At 57.5% G+C, this 16957-nt stretch overlaps 2 protein-coding genes across 3 annotated transcripts in view; both read right to left on the bottom strand.

Moving 5' to 3' along the window:
• Positions 1-360: 360 nt before the first annotated feature.
• LOC129540874 (bone morphogenetic protein 8B) overlaps positions 361-16957 on the bottom strand; it is a 29112-nt gene continuing 12515 nt past the window's right edge. Inside the window, exons 2-7 of one of the 2 annotated variants that reach the window (XM_055402351.2) lie at positions 12953-13142; positions 12374-12522; positions 5741-5941; positions 4956-5035; positions 4349-4459; positions 361-510 (exon numbers count right to left, since the gene is read on the bottom strand). In XM_055402351.2, coding sequence (XP_055258326.1) covers positions 361-510; positions 4349-4459; positions 4956-5035; positions 5741-5941; positions 12374-12522; positions 12953-13142 — 881 coding nt within the window. Of the gene's footprint in view, positions 511-4348; positions 4460-4898; positions 5036-5740; positions 5942-12373; positions 12523-12952; positions 13143-16957 lie in introns of both variants that reach the window. The other variant, XM_088834821.1, reaches the window with a different exon arrangement.
• OXCT2 (3-oxoacid CoA-transferase 2) lies at positions 8620-10428 on the bottom strand. Its single transcript, XM_055402350.2, has one exon. It carries the CDS (start codon positions 10419-10421, stop codon positions 8868-8870), a length of 1554 nt encoding a protein of 517 aa, XP_055258325.2. The 5' UTR covers positions 10422-10428; the 3' UTR covers positions 8620-8867.

Below are 16957 nucleotides of genomic sequence, written 5' to 3' on the forward strand. Positions count from 1 at the left end.
GACTCTGTGTCAACCGCAAAGAACAGTCAGCCTGAGCCTCTGGGGAGGGAGCTGGGGTAGAGCCCTGTTGGATGACTGAGACCACCATGCAGAGTCCCACCCCGACATCAGGCACGCGGTGGCGCGGAGGGCCTGGCGAGGACCAGCCCCAGGCAGGATGTGGGGAGGGGAGGGGGGCCTCGCTGCCGCCCTGCCCGAGCTGGGACGGCGCCGGGGGGTCCCTGCCCGAGCTGGGACGGCGCCGGGGGATCCCTGCCCGAGCTGGGACTGCGCTGGGGGAGGGGGGTCCCTGCCCGAGCTGGGACGTTGCTGGGGGTCTCCGGCCCGGCTCCGCGGAGGGCCGGCCGGCCGGGCGGGGCCTCAGTGGCAGCCGCAGGCGCGCACCACCATGTTGCGGTGCTTGCGCAGGATGACGTTGTTGCTGCCGTCGTAGTAGAGCACGGAGGTGGCGCTCAGCTTGGTGGGCGCGCAGCACGCCTTGGGGACCGCGTCCGGCTTCATCAGGTGCACCTGGCGCGGAGCGGGCGGCGGGCAGAGGCGTGAGAACCGCGGGCTCCTCCCGGGACCCCCGGCCCGGCGCCCAGCTCCTGCCCCCCGGGGCTCCGCCGCCGGCCCCTTCCCAGGTCCATCTCCCCCGGACCCCGCAGCCCAGCCGGGCACTTGCTGGCGTGAACTCCGCCCCGGCCCCGCCCCTTGACCCCGCCCCCTTGACCCCCGCCCTGCCCACTGCCCTCAGGCCCAGACTGAGCACCGGGGGCTCCTGCCACAGCCCCTCCCCTCAGATGGGAGGACCCTGACCCTGCGGGTGCCCCGCACCTGTGCCAGCGCCGGCCTGGCGCCGCTGCAACACAGCCTCCCCTCCCGCATCCCCTCTGCCCCTCCTTCTTCCCTGATCGCTTCTATAACATCCCTGATCGTGTCTTGTCCCCACGAGCTGTTTCTGGTCCATCTGCCCCTCCAGGCTGGGAGCCGGTAAAGGTCCCTGTTACACCTCGCAATGCCCAGACATCCAGGCTCACCCTTGGTGTGTCCGACACCATTGTTTCTCAAAACACCTCCACCCTTGTAACAACTTGCAGACAGGGATTGTTCTGGGTGGATGACCAATGGGGGCACAGGGGCCGAGTCACCTGCACAGTTGCTTGGCTGAGGCCACACAAGGCTGGGACCCGACAGGGGGAGGGGACCGGGAGTCCCTGCTACCCTCCTGCAAACAGCTCTACCCCTAAAAACAGCCCATCTGAGGGAGCTTCTGAAGCCTCCACACAAATATTTATGCAGACACTTGGGCAGGATGAGCTGCAGTTTGTACTGGACTCCTCACCGGTTGCCACAGGGATGGGCCCTGAAGGCACCCCCACTCAGTCGGGGCCTGAGAGAAAAGGAAACCTGTGTCCATCCACTAGGGCCTCCCAGCCTTCATGGGAGACTGCTGAGCATGACCCGGATTAAGCCATCTGACGTGGGGGTGGCTGTCAGCACCCTGGCCCCTGGTCCCCAGAGCCCAGCCTTGTCCTGGGAGCCCCAGCTTGGATCCAGCCTGCTGCCAGGACTGTCAGCCAGGCACCAGGCTGGCCTAGGGCCCAGAGGCCTCTGTGGGGATGTCCAGCGAGACTGGGCCGTGGGGGTGCTGCTCCCCAGTTTCCCAGTCTCCACCTGGGGTGGCTGGGCTTGGTTTTCAAAGGCCCACATGAAAGAAACCAGGCGACACTGCCTGCCTGCACCACCTGTGAGGCTCTACGTGGCTCGAAACCCGGGAGGGCTTTTCTTAGGTTGGGACAGCACCACAGGGGCGCAGCTGTTCTGGAAGTCCATCCTGGACCAGGCTTCACCAGGTGATCGACAGAGAGGACAGCCTTTGTTCCGTCTGTACCAAGAGACTGATCTGGAGTCTGATGTGCCTTTGCATTCACGTCACTTTAGAGCCACGTGGCAGACCGAATCGGAGGCTCTGAAACTTATTGGCTGTGCATCTTTCAGGAAAAGTCATGCCTCTGTGGACCTCAGTTTTCTCCTCTGCCAAATGGGTATAATGGTGCTTTTCTCCCTTCCAACACAAATGTATTTCAGACACATGCCTTGTGCCAGCCCTGCCCAGGTGGAAAATACAGAAATGTCTCAGATGTGGTCCCCACTTTCATCCTCAGCAGGACAGGAAGAGAGATAGGGGAACATTCCAGCAAACACCCAGGACCCCTGAGAACAGCACAATAGTCACAGCAGTCGTCCTCACTCTGGGAGCATGAGTGCTGGAGACCAACGCTGGCTGGGAAGGACCAGAGACAAGGCAGCAGGGTGAGCAGGAGCTGGCCTGGCCCAGGATAAACAAGGATGCTCCAGGGCAAAAGAGGGAGGGAGGAAAGGCAGGGAGGTGAGGGCACTGGGACGTGGGCTGGGGGAGGTTGGGGAGGTGGGTAGGCCAGTGAGGGGCCCCGAGTCACAAGCCAAAGGCTCAGACTTCTCCCCAGGGATAAGGATGCCATGGGGGTTTCCTGGCCCAGAAGGAGGTGGTCACATTTGTGCTTTAGTGGGACCCTCTGGCTGCTGCAAGGGGAATGTGGGGGGTGAGGCTGGAGGGACCCACTTCCTCCTCTTCGGCCCCAGGACACCCCAACCACCATCTCACCCCCTCCCTCCCACCCAGGCTCCTCTTCCTCACCCACCTCTCACTTCTACTGTTCCCCCAGAAAATCTCTTCTGCACTCACGACTTGGGAGACTCCAGATTTGCACACCCGCAACTTCTCACATAGGGTCCTGCAAGGCCTCATACACACGGGGGTGGGAGCAGAACCATGGATTCCCTCCAATCCGTTCTTCCACCCAGCACCTTCGCTGCTCCCTCCTCGTCCTGGGGGAGGGTCTGACCTGGAGGCCTGGGCTCCTGCCCTCCTGCCTCCACTGTCCACGTCTCACCCACCAATGCCGGATCCTCCTGTCAGGACCGCAGCAGCTCCTCACTCCTCCCTGCCTCCTCCACCCTCGACCCCACGGTCTGTCCTCCTGCAGCTGCCAGAGGTGCTTCCAGAGAGTGCCCAGATCAGGCCCTGCTTCTCTGAAACCTGCTGCAACTCCTCAGTTTACTGGGAATTAAATCCACCACCTGCCACCTTAGGAGGGACCCTGGGACAGGCCCTGCCCAGCCCACCATCACCTCCCTCCATCCTCTTTCCCTCCAAGACAGGGTCCTTGAGCCCACCCGGCTCACCCCAGTCTTCCCCTCCTCAGGGGACCCATCGTGTTGGCTGTTCCTTTCTTCTCGTGCTCACTGACAGCCTCCCCAGAGGGCAGCCACCTAACACAGAGCTAGTGCTCCCTCCTGCTGACTCACAGCTCGGGGACTGAGGGGCGGGGCTGCTGCAGAGCCAGGGGACCGGACCTGGGAGGGGCAGTACCGCATCACCCTATGCCCCCCTCACAGGGCAGAAGGAAGCCCACACATGGTTCATCACCCCAGAGATTCTGCAAGGAAGGTGGCTCCTGGGGGAGGGGGTGTCCAGCAAACCCCACATGACCACTGGAACAGGAGGCATTATCGGGGGTCCAAGCTGCTTTCTTAACTCACTCACTGTCACTCTGGTAACACCTTGAACAGCCTCTAACTAGAGTGCCCAGGTCAACGTTCTAGAAATAAGCCTCAGCACACATACACAAAACCCACTGCAAACACTTAGCAATAGGCAGCCTCAACCACGTTCCTACTGGAAACGTCCAGCATTTAAAGTTGCCCCAGACACCAGGGCATTGGCAGTCCTAAGATCTGCAGAAACACAAAGCGCGAGGGACCCGGAAGGAAAAGCAACAGGAGAGGAGCGGGAGGGGAAGCCGAAGCCAGAAGGGCGCATGGCAGCCCGTGACTCTCGTGCAGGAAGAGAGGACAGAACCTCCACGTGTGTAACTCAGCCCAACCCCCAGGGTGTGTGTCCCACAGGAGGCCAAACTCGGCAGTGAACGTGCTGCACGTGTGTGCTTGGTACACGGGTAGTCGTGTGGATGCCCACCTGTCATGAGGGTGCTGTGCCTCTGGCCACAGCGGGCAGGCCCACCCAGTGGATGTGAATGCCCCCATGTGCGTGTGGAGTGCACACGTGTGTATGTGTGTACACCAGTCAGCAAGAGCCTGCTGCACGCTGTTCAGGTGCATGGGAGGCAGAGTCCCCGCACAGAGTGGCCACACAGGGACCCGTCTCTGTACGGCTGTGGGATTTCACTGCACGTGCAGGCAGGAAGGTTTCCATGTGAAGAAGGCTCCCTGACACAGCAGTCCACCGTCACCTCCTGGCTGCATGCCCCCCTCCCCAGGGCGAACCCCTTCCCCAGGTGTCCAGGCAGGAGGGCGCGGTACTGACCAGAGACTGCAGGATGGCGTGGTTGGTGGCGTTCATGCAGGAGTCCAGCGGGAAGGAGCACTCCCCTTCACAGTAATAAGCTGAGTAGCCTTGGGGGGCAATGACCCAGTCCTGGGGGGTAATGGGAGAAGGTGAGTCCCATCCACATGCCCTCCCAGCCCTTCATCCAGCACCTGTCACAGCACGACTCAGGGCTGCCCTCTCCATCCCTCGGCCTCAGGACACCTCCCAGGGCAGAGTGGCACCCCGCCCCCAGGCCAGACATCCACCGAAGTCCCTCGGTGGACAGAACTGGGCATGAGCTCTGTCCCCTTCACGCGCCATCAGCGCGCAGCCACGTCCTCCCTGGCCGCCGCCACTCACAGCCCCCCAGAGGCACTGCCCACCCTGGCCTCAGCTTTCCTGCTGCAGCTCTGACACTTTATGGCTGAAGGCTCAGTCTCCATATTCATGGCTTTACAAAACAGCACTTTTCACTTCCTCCTTTAGAGAACTTGGAGGAAAATAAAGACAATCAAAGTCCTCCGGGGGTCTGCCTCCTCTGGGACACACTTGCGGTCTCCAGGTGGGGAAGGTCGTTTAGGAAAGGAGGAGAGTCGGAACTCACCAGCCAGCCCAGGTCCTGGAAGCTCACGTACAGCTCGTGCCGACGGCACACCTGCCGGCCGTGGGAGCCATGGACATCATCTGCGGGGATACGAGGGGCACGGGCTTTGCTGGGCTGCTGTTCCCAGGGCAGGGGGCGCCGTGACGCGCACGTTTGTTCAATAGTAAATGCTGGGAAACTAACCCATTTGGTCTCCTAAAGCCCATGTCTGCAGCTCTGCTGGTGCCATGACCCAGTTCAAGAACTTTCGATGGCTCCCTCTGGTTGCAGTCACCCCACACTCTGTCCAGCCTCCCCTGACTTTCAGCCTGTGGGGTCCTGATAATCCAGTAAAAACCCCGGGGGCCCTGGCCATCTGGCGGCCCCTCCTCCTTTCCCGGGGAGTCACCCCGACCTCCTCGGCCTCTGCTGCCGCGCCCATTCCACAGGACAAGTGGCTCCCACTGAGGCAGCAACGGCTGCTCCCGAAGGAAAGGGCCCCGGTGGCCTTGCTCCTGCGGGGCTCGGCCTGGCGGGGTGACCTTCACACAAACACCTGGAGCCTGCAGGGCGCCCGGGGCAGCATGAGGGCGGCAGGGGCCCTGGTCCTGACAGAGGCCTCGCCCCCGAGGGCAGAGAAGGGCTTTGGGGCGGCGGGGGCAGCAAGGGGGGATGCTCAGAGCCCCGAGACTGTGGGGGTCGCTCCGCAGGGGGCAGGGCAGAGGGAGTCAGGAGGGCGGCGGTGACCGTGGACCTGCCCGCGCCGAGGCCAGAGGGGCTCCGTCCCCGCCTCCTCCCCGGCTCACCGAAGCTCCCCGGCAGTTTGTTCGGGGGCGGCAGCTCGTTGGTCCTTTTCGGCGGCCTCCTCTTCAGGGGCCTCGCTGCCCGAGGGGCTCGGGCGGGGCCCGGGCCGGGGCTCGCCCTGAAAAAGGTGACCACGAAAGGCTGTTTGGAGCGCGGGGCCTGTCGCCCCAGCAGACCGGCCAGGCCAGGATCCACGCTGCGCCCTGAGACGGAGAGAGCGGAGAGGGGTCACTCGAGGGCGGGCGCTGCGGGGGACACAGCGGGGACCCCTCTGTGGGCGGGCCCGGAGCTCGAGGCTGAGGCCTCGGGGGACCCACTGGGCCTGGGTTTCGGCCTCTGAGGACCCGAATCCCCAGTCCGGCCCCAGCCCCTCAACCTCCCCGGCTCAACCCGCCTCCTGCCTGGGCGGGCAGTTCTATGGGGTGAGGGAGGGGCCTCGCCAGCACAGGGTGAGGATTAGTGATGTTTGAGGGCGCGCAGGTGGACAACTTTCAGTTCGTTCATGTGACGATCTCACCGGTCTTCACGGTGACCCTGGACCCATCATTTCACCAGAAACAGCTGCTCAGTGACGGCCCAGAGCCCCACCGCCGGGGACTCTCAGAACCAGGGTCAAACCTCCATCATGGGGCTCTAGTTCCCACCCCGTCCTTTCTGGGGATCAGCGTAGGATTTACAACCCCCAGCTGGGAGGTGACATGGACTCAGTGCTTGCTCTGCTGACAGCACCCAAGAGCAGGCTGTTCACGTCCCCTGAAGCCCCCGAAGGAGACCCCAGGCTCAGCAGGCGAAGACATTTACCCCAAGTCCCAGAGTCAGGTTCAAACACAAGTATTTAATTCCAGAGCCCAAGTTCTTATCCACTTAGGTTCTTAGCCACCAGGTTTGTGGTTTAAAAAGGAAGAAAGAGAAAAAGCTGCGGGCAGTGACACAACTGGGGCTCTTGCCTTGAAACAGTGACGCTTGTAAAAGTGGAATTTTACCCACATCCACTTAAAGCCTGAGGATGCAGGAAAAACACACTGATTATCCCTAGAAAAGTCAGCTCCACCAATAAAAACTATCTTCCTGTACCTCTTTGTATTCCCAGTGACCTCTTGTTTCTTAATTGTCAAAGTGATATAAAAACAACTATAAAGAAACTTAGGAAAAATATAAAACCCCTTCCGCACTACAATACACCATTTTCATTTTTTCTAGGCTTTCGTTTTTCATGTTAAATTGTGAGCATAGAGCTGCAGCTGCTGAAGCCTGTGTGCCCAGAGCCTGTGCTCCGAAACAAGAGAAGCCACTGCAGTGACACTCAGCCACCACGACAAAGATGAGCTGCACTAGCAAGCAGAGGGCACCCACGCCCAGCAACAAAGATCCGCACAACCAAAAGAAAATAATTTAAAAAAAAAAAATTCCACCTAAGGAAGTCCATATTTTCCCCCCCCAATTTTTCCACCTAAACATTTTCTCGGTTCTTAAGTCTCAACTACAAACATTTCAAATAGATAAAATTCCTTTGAGTAGATCTGAATATTTAGATGTTAGTTCATCTTTAGACATTTAGCTTATTTCCTGGCTTTCATCATAAAGATGAGAATGTCTTTTCCTTTTCCATAAAGGGAAAATGTCATTTCCTTTCCTGATGGGATTTTCTCAGACTAAACAACAGGGATGGGACTACAAGCTCACCGTCACATTTCTTAAAACACAAGGTGGAGCATCCCATTTCCACGTACATTTCATCCCAATGTTGCAACACTGCTGCACAGGCGTGTACTGTTGAACAGCCCTCTCACTCCTCTGCTTCTGGAAACCTCTGCCTGTCCCGGCTGCTGCTGGAAGACTTCTCCTGACACCCAGGGCACGTCAAGTGCTTGTCTCCAGAAGCCCCGGAAGGTGCTGCACCATCCACCCAGAGATGCCCATTCCCTGCCCGCCTGGTGACGGTCCCGACACCCTGTGGCTGTCCCTTCAGGTGCACTGTCTCCACTTTAGGATCTGGGCCTCCTGCCAGGATGAGGCTCCAGGGAGGCCTCTCCGAAAGGCCTTCCTTGACCAGCTGGAACTTTGTGTTCTTACCCACGAGCTCCTGTGCAGCCCTCGGGCCATACTGAGAAAGCCTGAGCTCCACAGCAGGCCTGTGTTTGAACCCTACTCACACACACACACACACACAGATTATTTTTCTGTTTGGCTTGTGAGACTGTGGATTCAGGATGAAGTACCTCTCTGCCTCTCTTGAGTTTCAAGGGAGTATGAACAAAAGGCTGGTTTAGGCTCCGTGACAGAGAGGAAGGGCCCAGTGTCTGATCTGGATGATTTGAGATGAGAAAACCCACTGAAGTCCATCTGTCAGGTTTCTAGATCCCGCCCATCCTAAGCCAAAGCCTTTGGAAGCACACGGCTGGACTGTTTATTCAGAGGAGACCTCCCTGCAGAACATCAGCACTCACGGTCTCTCCTCCTTCAATTGCCCCTATGACCAGTTTACTGGCTGCCTAGACGTTCTTGCTTCCCTTCTAGAGACATGTTTAGCTACAAGAAGGAGAAATATGGGGGGGGCAGAGAAGGTGAGGCTACAATGAAAACAAACCTTAGGGACAAAATCAAAGGTCCAGAAGGAAAGTCAAAGGGACCAAAGGAAAAAAAAGTCATTCTTTAAGACAGCATTTCTCCTGATCACAAACTCACATTTACACGTGTATGTTTTCATGGTTCAAGGAAATTCCCGGTGCAGACTCTGGGTGGATTTGTTCCTCCCCCGTCACTTTCCCTATGGTTCATGATTCATTCACGCCAACAGGCACTTCAATGAAACCCCTTCTATGGGACCATCTCAAACCGCATAGAATTTAATGTAAATATCATAGACAGTGAGGAGGGCGATGGGAGCAGAGCTTTCTCAGAATTCACAGGACATACAAGGTCAACGTCTTTGCTTTCCTTTGGTTTTTAATTAAAGGCATGTCTCTCCTGAGAGAACAAAGCCTGTGCAGGGGCAACGAGTCTGGGATGGCAGGACAAAGCCAGTCAGATGCTGGTGAAACGTACAAATGTGACTGTGGCTTCCTTGGAATGCAGTCCTGGGAGGTGAAGGCAGAAGCACACGCTCTGGGACCGAGGTTCACTCTCGGGCTACATTTTGACCTGCTGCATGGGTCTGAGGTTCGGGGAGACGGCAAAGGGGCTCCCCGTGCTCTTTTCGATGTCCTCCACTGTTAGGCCGTCCCAGAGCTCAGTCAGGGTCAGTCCCGTCTTCTTGTGCACGTCAAACACGGCCTTCTCGGTGATGATTCGGTCCACGCACCGCTTCCCCGTCAGTGGCATGGTGCACTTCTCCACGATCTTGGGTTCGTTGGCCTTGTTGCAGTGCTCCATGGTGACCACCACTCGTGTCTTGGGACTGGACACCAGATCCATCGCACCCCCCATGCCTTTCACCTTCTTGCCGGGTATCATCCAGTTAGCCAGGTCACCATATTTGGAAACCTGCATGGCCCCCAGCAAGGTCAGGTTGATGTGTCCCCCTCGAATCATGGCAAATGATTCATCGCTGGAGAAAAAAGAGCCCCCAGGAAGAAGGGTGACTGTCTGCTTGCCCGCGTTGATGAGGTCCGCGTCCACCTCCTTTTCTAATGGAAAGGGACCCAAGCCCAAGATGCCGTTCTCACTGTGAAGGTGCACGGTGATGTTGGGGCTGATGTAGTTGGGGGCCAGGAGAGGGATGCCGATGCCCAGATTGGCGTACATGCCGTCCTCAAACTCAAGAGCTGCCCGCTTGATGATCCGTGTCCTTATGTTATCTGAAGACTTGCATATTTCATCGTTCTCTTTCCGGACGGTTAAACGCTCAATTCTTTTCTCATATTTTTCCCCCTGTATTATGCGATCTACATAAATGCTAGGAACATGGATGTCTTCTGGGGCAAAGGACCCCACGTCCACAATTTCTTCAACCTCCACCACGGAGGTTCTGGCGGCTTTGCACATGGGCACGTTGAAGTTCCTGGCGCTGGCCCTGAAGATGACATTTCCTGCCCAGTCGGCCTTCCACCCTTTCACCAAAGCAAAATCAGCGGTGATGGCATGCTCCAGCAGGTAGTGCTGCCCATGGAACTCCCTCACCTCCCTGGGCTGGCTGAGGATGGCGATGTGGCCGTCTGGTAAGTACCTGATGGGTGCGCCTCCCTCCTGGACCAAGGTCCCGTAGGCCGTGGGGGTGTAGAAGGCGGGCACACCGGCGCCGCCTGCGCGGATGCGCTCGGCCAGGGTGCCCTGGGGCGTGATCTCCAGCTCCAGCTCGCCCGCCAGGTACTGCTGCTCACAGAGCGAGTTCTCCCCCAGGTAGGAGCAGACGATGCGGGTGATCTGCTTGGTCCCCAGCAAGAGGCCGAGACCGAAATTCTCCACCCCCACGTTGCTGCTGACCACTGTCAAGTCCTTCACGCGGGTCTTCAGCAGCGCCCCGATCAGGTTCTCCGGGATCCCGCAGAGCCCGAAGCCCCCGATCATGATCCTGGAGCCATCAGTGATGTCTCCCACGGCCTTCACCGGGTCGGTGTAGAACCTGGCGCGCGCGCGGGCGCTGCAGGCGAAGCCGCACGCGCCACCCTTCGCCAGCGCGCGCCCCGAGCGGCCGGCGGGGACCCGGCGCCCGAACACCGACGCCAGGAGCCGCCGGGCCGCCATCGTCCGCTCCGCTCCGGCTCGGGCTCCGGGCCCAGCAGGGACAGGCGGGGACAGGAGGCAACCGTGCGGCCCCGCCCGCGCGTCACAGAGCAGGGCCCGCCCAGCCGTGATGCAACCGCCCGGCTGGTTCCCGCCGCTCCGCTCCGTCTCCGCGCTCCGAGGGCCCGAGGGGCCGAGCTTTCCCGGCCGCGAAGGCGGGAGGCGGGACCGCCTGGATCGTCTGGAGGACCAGAGGGATCCCGGGCTTGACGCTCGGAGACCCCGAGGCGACGTCCCTCCCGGGAAGCCTGGGCGCCGGCCTCCTGCCCTCTCCATCGTCACCCTTCCTCCCAGGCGCGCTACTCCCATCGCCCCCCACACCCCCAAAATCCACCTCTGGGGCAGGGGCTCCAACACCTGTGTCCCCAGCACTCCCGGTCCTGGAACATTTCCACGCATGTCTAGCCGGGCCTCAACGACACCCCCGCCGAAGGAGACCTCTTGCCTTCCTGCATCAAACCTGCTCCTCTGTTTTTCCCCACCTCGGGCAAGAACACCACCAAACCTGTTAAAAAGAGCCACCGGCTCGGTCCTGTCCCCTGCGCTTCCTCCAAGCACCCTCCTCCGTTCCCGCTGGACAAGCTCCCCCACCCCCAGCTCCCACCTGATTTCACTTCCCTCCCCCAGAGTCTACTCTCCCGACTGAAATCAGGGGGTCTTTATTTTATGCCTCAGACAAATGAACTTTTCATTTTACCATAGTTGAGATTCATAGAAAATACACCAAGATAGTATAGAGTTCTCATACACCCAGACCAGGTTTCCCCTGGGAAGTGTTAACATTTAAACAACTATAGTACCTTTGTTACCCACTCAATGGACATGAATTTGAGCAGACTCTGGAGATGGTGGAGGACAGAGGAGATTGGTGGGCTTCAGTCCATGGGGTTGCAAAGAGTCAGACATGACTGAGTGACTGAACAATGTTTGTTACAACTAATGAACCAGTACTGGTGTCTTATTATTTACTAAACACCATGACTGACCCGAGTTCACTAGTTTCTCTAGTGTCTTTTTCCAGGATCCCACCCTGGGTCCTACATAGCACTTACTCATCACAACTCCTTATGCGCCTATGGGCTGTGAATTTCTCAGATTTCCTGTGGTTTTTGATGACCTTGACAGTTTTTGTATTATTTGTATTCTGTGGCGTGTTCTTCAGTTTCTCATTGGTGTTTTTCTCGTGGTCAGACTGGGGTTCTGGGTTTCAGGGATAAAGACCACAGAGGTGAGGGTTCGCATCTCGTCTGAGAGCTACATGAGGTGTTCATGGGAGCCCAAGTGCCTAACTGAGGGGGTACTGCTGAGGTTCCCCCATAAATTAAATTTACTGCCTCAGCCTCTGAACACTTTGAAAGCAGGTTACTAAGTGTAGCCCACACGGAAGGAGGGGCGAGGCTACACCCCCGTGCGGGGGAGTGTCTCAAAGGGCTGTTGTATTAAAGCTGAATCAGATCCTGCCATCCTCCTCCACTGCTCTTAAATAAAATAATGCTGATTTCATACTTAATATTTTGGCCACTTCCCTCAGCCTCCTCACAATCGCTCCCTGGCCCCCTGAGCTCCAGCCACAGCGGCCCCTTATTGCATCTCAGACACAGCAACGTGGGCCCACCTTCAGGTTTTCTAGTCCCGCTGCCGGGATAAAAGAGGCTCTCCCTCAAACACCTGCTGAATGAATGAAGGCAGGCATGAATCCTTATTTTGCCGATGAGGAAACAGGCCTGGAAAGGCAAGCAACCTGCCCTACTGCTGTCCCACACTGAGGAACGCTCGCCTCTACCCACTGAGTCCCCGCGACTGAGAAAGGCCAGCCCTCTGGGGCCAAATGAGGGGGCTCCAGCTGTGTCTGCTGCCAGCAGCTTTTTTTGAGGAGCCCCCAGGGGAAGGTTTGATGCTGACCCCTGTCTTACCATCATCTGTCTCCACATAGAGGCGGAGTCCCAGGTCCTTGTTACGGTTCAAGAGCCAGCGGTCACTGGCTGCTGTCACGTCCAACACCAGCCAGCCCTCGTCCCCCGATCGGAGCGTCTGAAGATCCAAAAAGAACAAGTCAGACTCCCTGTGGACACGAAAGAACAATTAACCGAGGGCCGGCACAGCTGCCTTTGTGTTTCCAGTGCCCGCCAGGGGACCATTAGTGGGGCATCTACCCGCCTGGCTCTGGCCTGGGTGCCTTCCAGGCCTTATTTCACTGTGTCTACTCTACAAAGATGTTACAGAGCCTGTGTACAGATGGGGAAACTGAGGCTCAGGAATTCAGTGACCCATCCATGGTCCCACAGCCAAGACAGCAAGGTAGGGACTTGAATCCAGGACTGATGCTGGCCTGCCCCATGGTGAGATGAGGCCTTGAGCCAAACATCTTTCTTCTCTGAGGGTGGGCTGCCCAGGAAGCTCCCCTTCTGTCTTCTGGGAAATGCACCCCAGGGCTGGACCAGACACTCCAACATAGGCTTGAGCGGGTGTGTGTGGGGGTGTGGGGCAGGCACCTGTTGGACTGCTCTGGGACCACCTCGAACATGCTGATGTGGAGCGTCTCGTTGAGTGGGTAGGTGCTGGGCAGCTTGTAAATCCTGAACTCCGCAGCTGTGACGGCCTCCCCAGCTGGGATCTGGGTCAGGTCAAAGTGGAACTCCTTCCAGTGGGGCTCCTGGTGGCCCAGGGCGGGGTCGCGCTCCACTGCAAGACAGAGCGGGGCTGGCGGTCACTCGAGGTTTGGGCTCGGGCTCCAGGGTGGGAGCCGGGGGCCTGGGCAGTCTGGGCGGGACTGACTCCCTCCTCGAGAACGGGCTTGTCCCAGCTCTGCCTCCTGGGTGCTCAGAGGGCTCCGAGAGCTGTGTGGTGAGGTGCCTGGCTCAGCACCCGGCAGATGGCGGTGCCGCAGGGCCGCGTCCACGTCTGGCCCCCCGAGCCCCAAACCCAGCCTGCCCCGCTCAGCATCCTGCTGGACCCACAGACGGGGTACAGGACACGTCCCTCCTCTGGGGAGTCGGACTCAGACCCAAGGCTGAAAAGAGACATAGCTGATTGCACTTGAGTGGGATGAGGGCTCCCAGAGCCTGCTGGGTGTGGATGCCCGGTGAGGGGAAAGTGGGCGTGTAGCTGACTTTGGAGCTGGGCCTTGGGGATGAGAGTGGATTTGCCATGATGTCAGGGGAGAAGGACACCACAGAGGCAGGAACTAGCATTAGTAAAGGTCTAGAGCTAAGGGATAATGGCACCAGCAGTGAAAATAGCAGCCGTGACACCCAGCAAAGGGTGAGAGGAACAAGGGGAAGGAGGAGGGGGACCTGAGGGAGATGTGGAAAGGACCAGAAATAGGTGAGGTAGGATGACAGCTCCCAAAGATGCTGTGTCAAGTGCGGGGGAAGTTGGAGGGTCCCATGGCGTGATTTGAGGGGGCTTCCTGGAGGAGGTGACACCTGAACTGGCCTGGAAGGACAGGAAGGAGTCTTGGGAGGACAGGTTTTCTAGGCAGAGGGGACCTCTACGCACAGGTGTGCAGAGCTGGAGCTCGGGCTGTGAGTCTGGCTGTGGCCTAACTGCGAGGGCTGGAATCCTGGCCTCGGAGCGTGGGCTGTGCTCTGACCAGTGGAGGGCCAGGGTTCTGGGCAGCAGGGAGTCGTGGTCTGAGGGTGGAGTGGAAGCTATGTGTGGAGGCGAGGGTAAAGCCCAGACTGCAGGGACCCGAGGCGGGCTGGTGGCGGGGCTGCTCTCACAGTCTGGGCGAGAGACCGCAGGAGTGGAGTAAACCCTACATTTCCCCAGCTGCCGGAAATGCCCAGGACAGTATATTTAGGGCATCTCACTTTAGCCTCCTGTCACTTTCAAACACTAAAAATCTGTGTTTCCACAAGCAGGGGCGGGAGCCGCCCCAAGCCTTCCCCTAAAACCAACACTGAGATTTTAATTACATGTTTGTGAGTCTTTTTAAAAATCCTCTCTCTGGCTACTGGACTCAGCAACCACAAGTCACCAGGCTGGTGGTGGAGGCGGATGTGGGAGAACTTCCTGTCCTTGCAGTGGGGACCTGGTCCAGGAATGGGCAAACAGCTGTGCTGGGCGGGGCCAGTGGACACATGTGTTTGGGCAGAAGATGGGCTTTTCATCCCTAGACCAGGGAGGAGGGAACAGAACCTCCATCATCTGACAGGAGCTGGACCTGCAGCAAATGCCCACCCACGAACCAGGCTGTTTCATGGGCAGCATGACATGGGCAGATCCAGGTCCTCCCACACAGGCAGGGCGTGGAGGGCAGGGTTCTGGACCTTCACCGAGTGATGCTCGCCATGAATATCACCACACGAGTCTGCTCCTCCCTACAGATAAACACACAGCTTTGGGGACAATTTCCGTGGATTAGGTAACTGCAGAGACCACCTCTGTTATGTGGCTGTGGAAGCAGCCCTGATGTGCAGGATAAAATAGGTCCAGGTTGTTGGCTGTTCCAGGGAGTGACCCCAAGAATGAAAAGCGGTCGCCCAGCCATGCCCTGTGCCGGACCCCTCTCAAAGCATCCTTAAGTGTATCTGCCCCCAAGGCACAGAGGGGGCTGACAGGTGGGTCCCTGGGAACCTGTCTGCAGGCCTGACACTGACTCACGTTGGATCCAGGACTGAGGGCACAACCACGAACCTGCCAGCTCCACGGGCACCAAGCTCTGCGGCCTCCCTCCCTTGCTGTCCTGGGGGCCCACATGTGCTGCGTCCAGAGAGCCCTGTTCCCCTGGACTGACCTCAGCTCCCAGCTTCTGTGCTGTGGGTTTGTGAGAGCGATGCCCACCCAACCCCCACCCCATAGTTCCCGCACAGGAAACTGCCTGCCCCAGCTGTTCCAGCCAAGCACTAGTGGTGGGACATTTTTAGGAAAATGATTTTCATTAGAAATTGGTTAGGGTTAGTGGGGAGAGAGGGAGAGGCCACTTTGGATTTGCAGTTTTTTCAGTGCCTGTGGCCTTGAGTTAGGAGAGAGATTTTCCCAGAAGTTGGTGTTCTAAGAATGCATTTGTTTAGTACCTCTCTGCCCCTCTTGTTAACTGTGCAGACCAAGCCTGCTTCAGCCAGGGAGGCAGCCTGAGGCAGCCCAGAGGGCTCTGGCCAGGGGTCAGGGCTTCCTTGCAGGCCTGTCCCTGAACTAACCAGGAATGGACATTCCCCTCTGGACCTGGTTTCCTCCTGTGTGAACTGAGAATGAGGAGACAGCCCAGCTTTCCTCACGAGGTCATGAAAGAACTTTGTAAACAGTCAGGCAACAGACTGGGAGGAATGGCTGTTCAGTAGGAGTTTGGGATGAGCTTGACTTGCACTCTCCTAACTTTGAGCAAAGATGTGAGAGGCTGTGTCGGCAGTTCCAAGGCCAAGGGGTGGAGGGGAAGGGGAGATTGTGAGTGACTGTTATCTAAATAAATGGACTCATCATTCAGTTATTAATCCATTCATTTATCAAGTGCAATTTATAAACAAATTTATCAAGTTCTTACTGTATGTGAAAGCATACTGTTCTAAGCACTGGGAACACAGCAGTGAACAAGAGAGAACCAGACAGTGCATTCAAGGGACTTTGCTGGTGGTTTAGTGGCTAAGACTCCATGCTCTCAATGCAGGGGCCCCAGGGACCATCCCCAGTCAGGGACCTAGATCCCACATGCAATTACTAAAGATCCTGGGGCTTCCCCTGTGGCTCAGCAGTAAACAACCCACCTACAATGTTGGAGACACGGGTTCGATCCCTGGGTTGGGAAGATCCCCTGGAGAAGGGAATGGCAACCCACACTCCAGTATTCTTGCCTGAGAAATCCCATGGACGGGAAGACTGGCAGGCTACAGTCCATGGGGTCACAAGGGTCAGATATGACTTAGTGAATAAATCACCACCATGCTGCAGCTAAGACCCAGTGAAGCCAAATAAATAAATGTAAATATTCTTTTTTAAAAGATGGTGCATTCACAGTGTTTCCAGTCTAATGGGGGAGACAGAATGAAAACAAACAAGACAAGTAAACTAGGGGCTGTCATTTCTATTGGAAGTGAACTACAGAGCGACCTGGGCTCAAGGAATTGGAAGGGGTGGGGGGTTTGTCCGCGGGTGCTTAGCATGACCTGCAAGAAAGAAATAAGTAAGTGCAGTTGTGCATATCCCCATGTATGGTGCTGACAGGAATATCATGGAGAGGACTTTGGCAACATGCTTCTGCAATATCCTGAATTTATCCTTTGACCCAAGAGTTCAAAAGACACATTGGCAAAAATATGAAAGGACAGCCACAAAGCTCTTCATTGGGCACAGGGAGAAGACAAAGCTACGTCTGGCTCCACAGGCACATGTTTGTTTTCCAAAAATTATAAAAGCTGCCCAAACTGTTCAATCACTGATCCAGCTTATCTGTCTAGGGTGTGTGCTCAGTCGCTCAGTCATGTCCGGCTCTTTGGAACCCCATGGACTGTAGTCCTCTGTCATGGAATTCTCCAGACAAGAATACTGGAGAGGGTTGCCAT

The sequence above is a fragment of the Moschus berezovskii genome, chromosome 4, assembly GCF_049115385.1.
Source record: "Moschus berezovskii isolate FMDL1 chromosome 4, NW_MosBer_1.0, whole genome shotgun sequence".
Classification (NCBI taxonomy): domain Eukaryota; kingdom Metazoa; phylum Chordata; class Mammalia; order Artiodactyla; family Moschidae; genus Moschus; species Moschus berezovskii.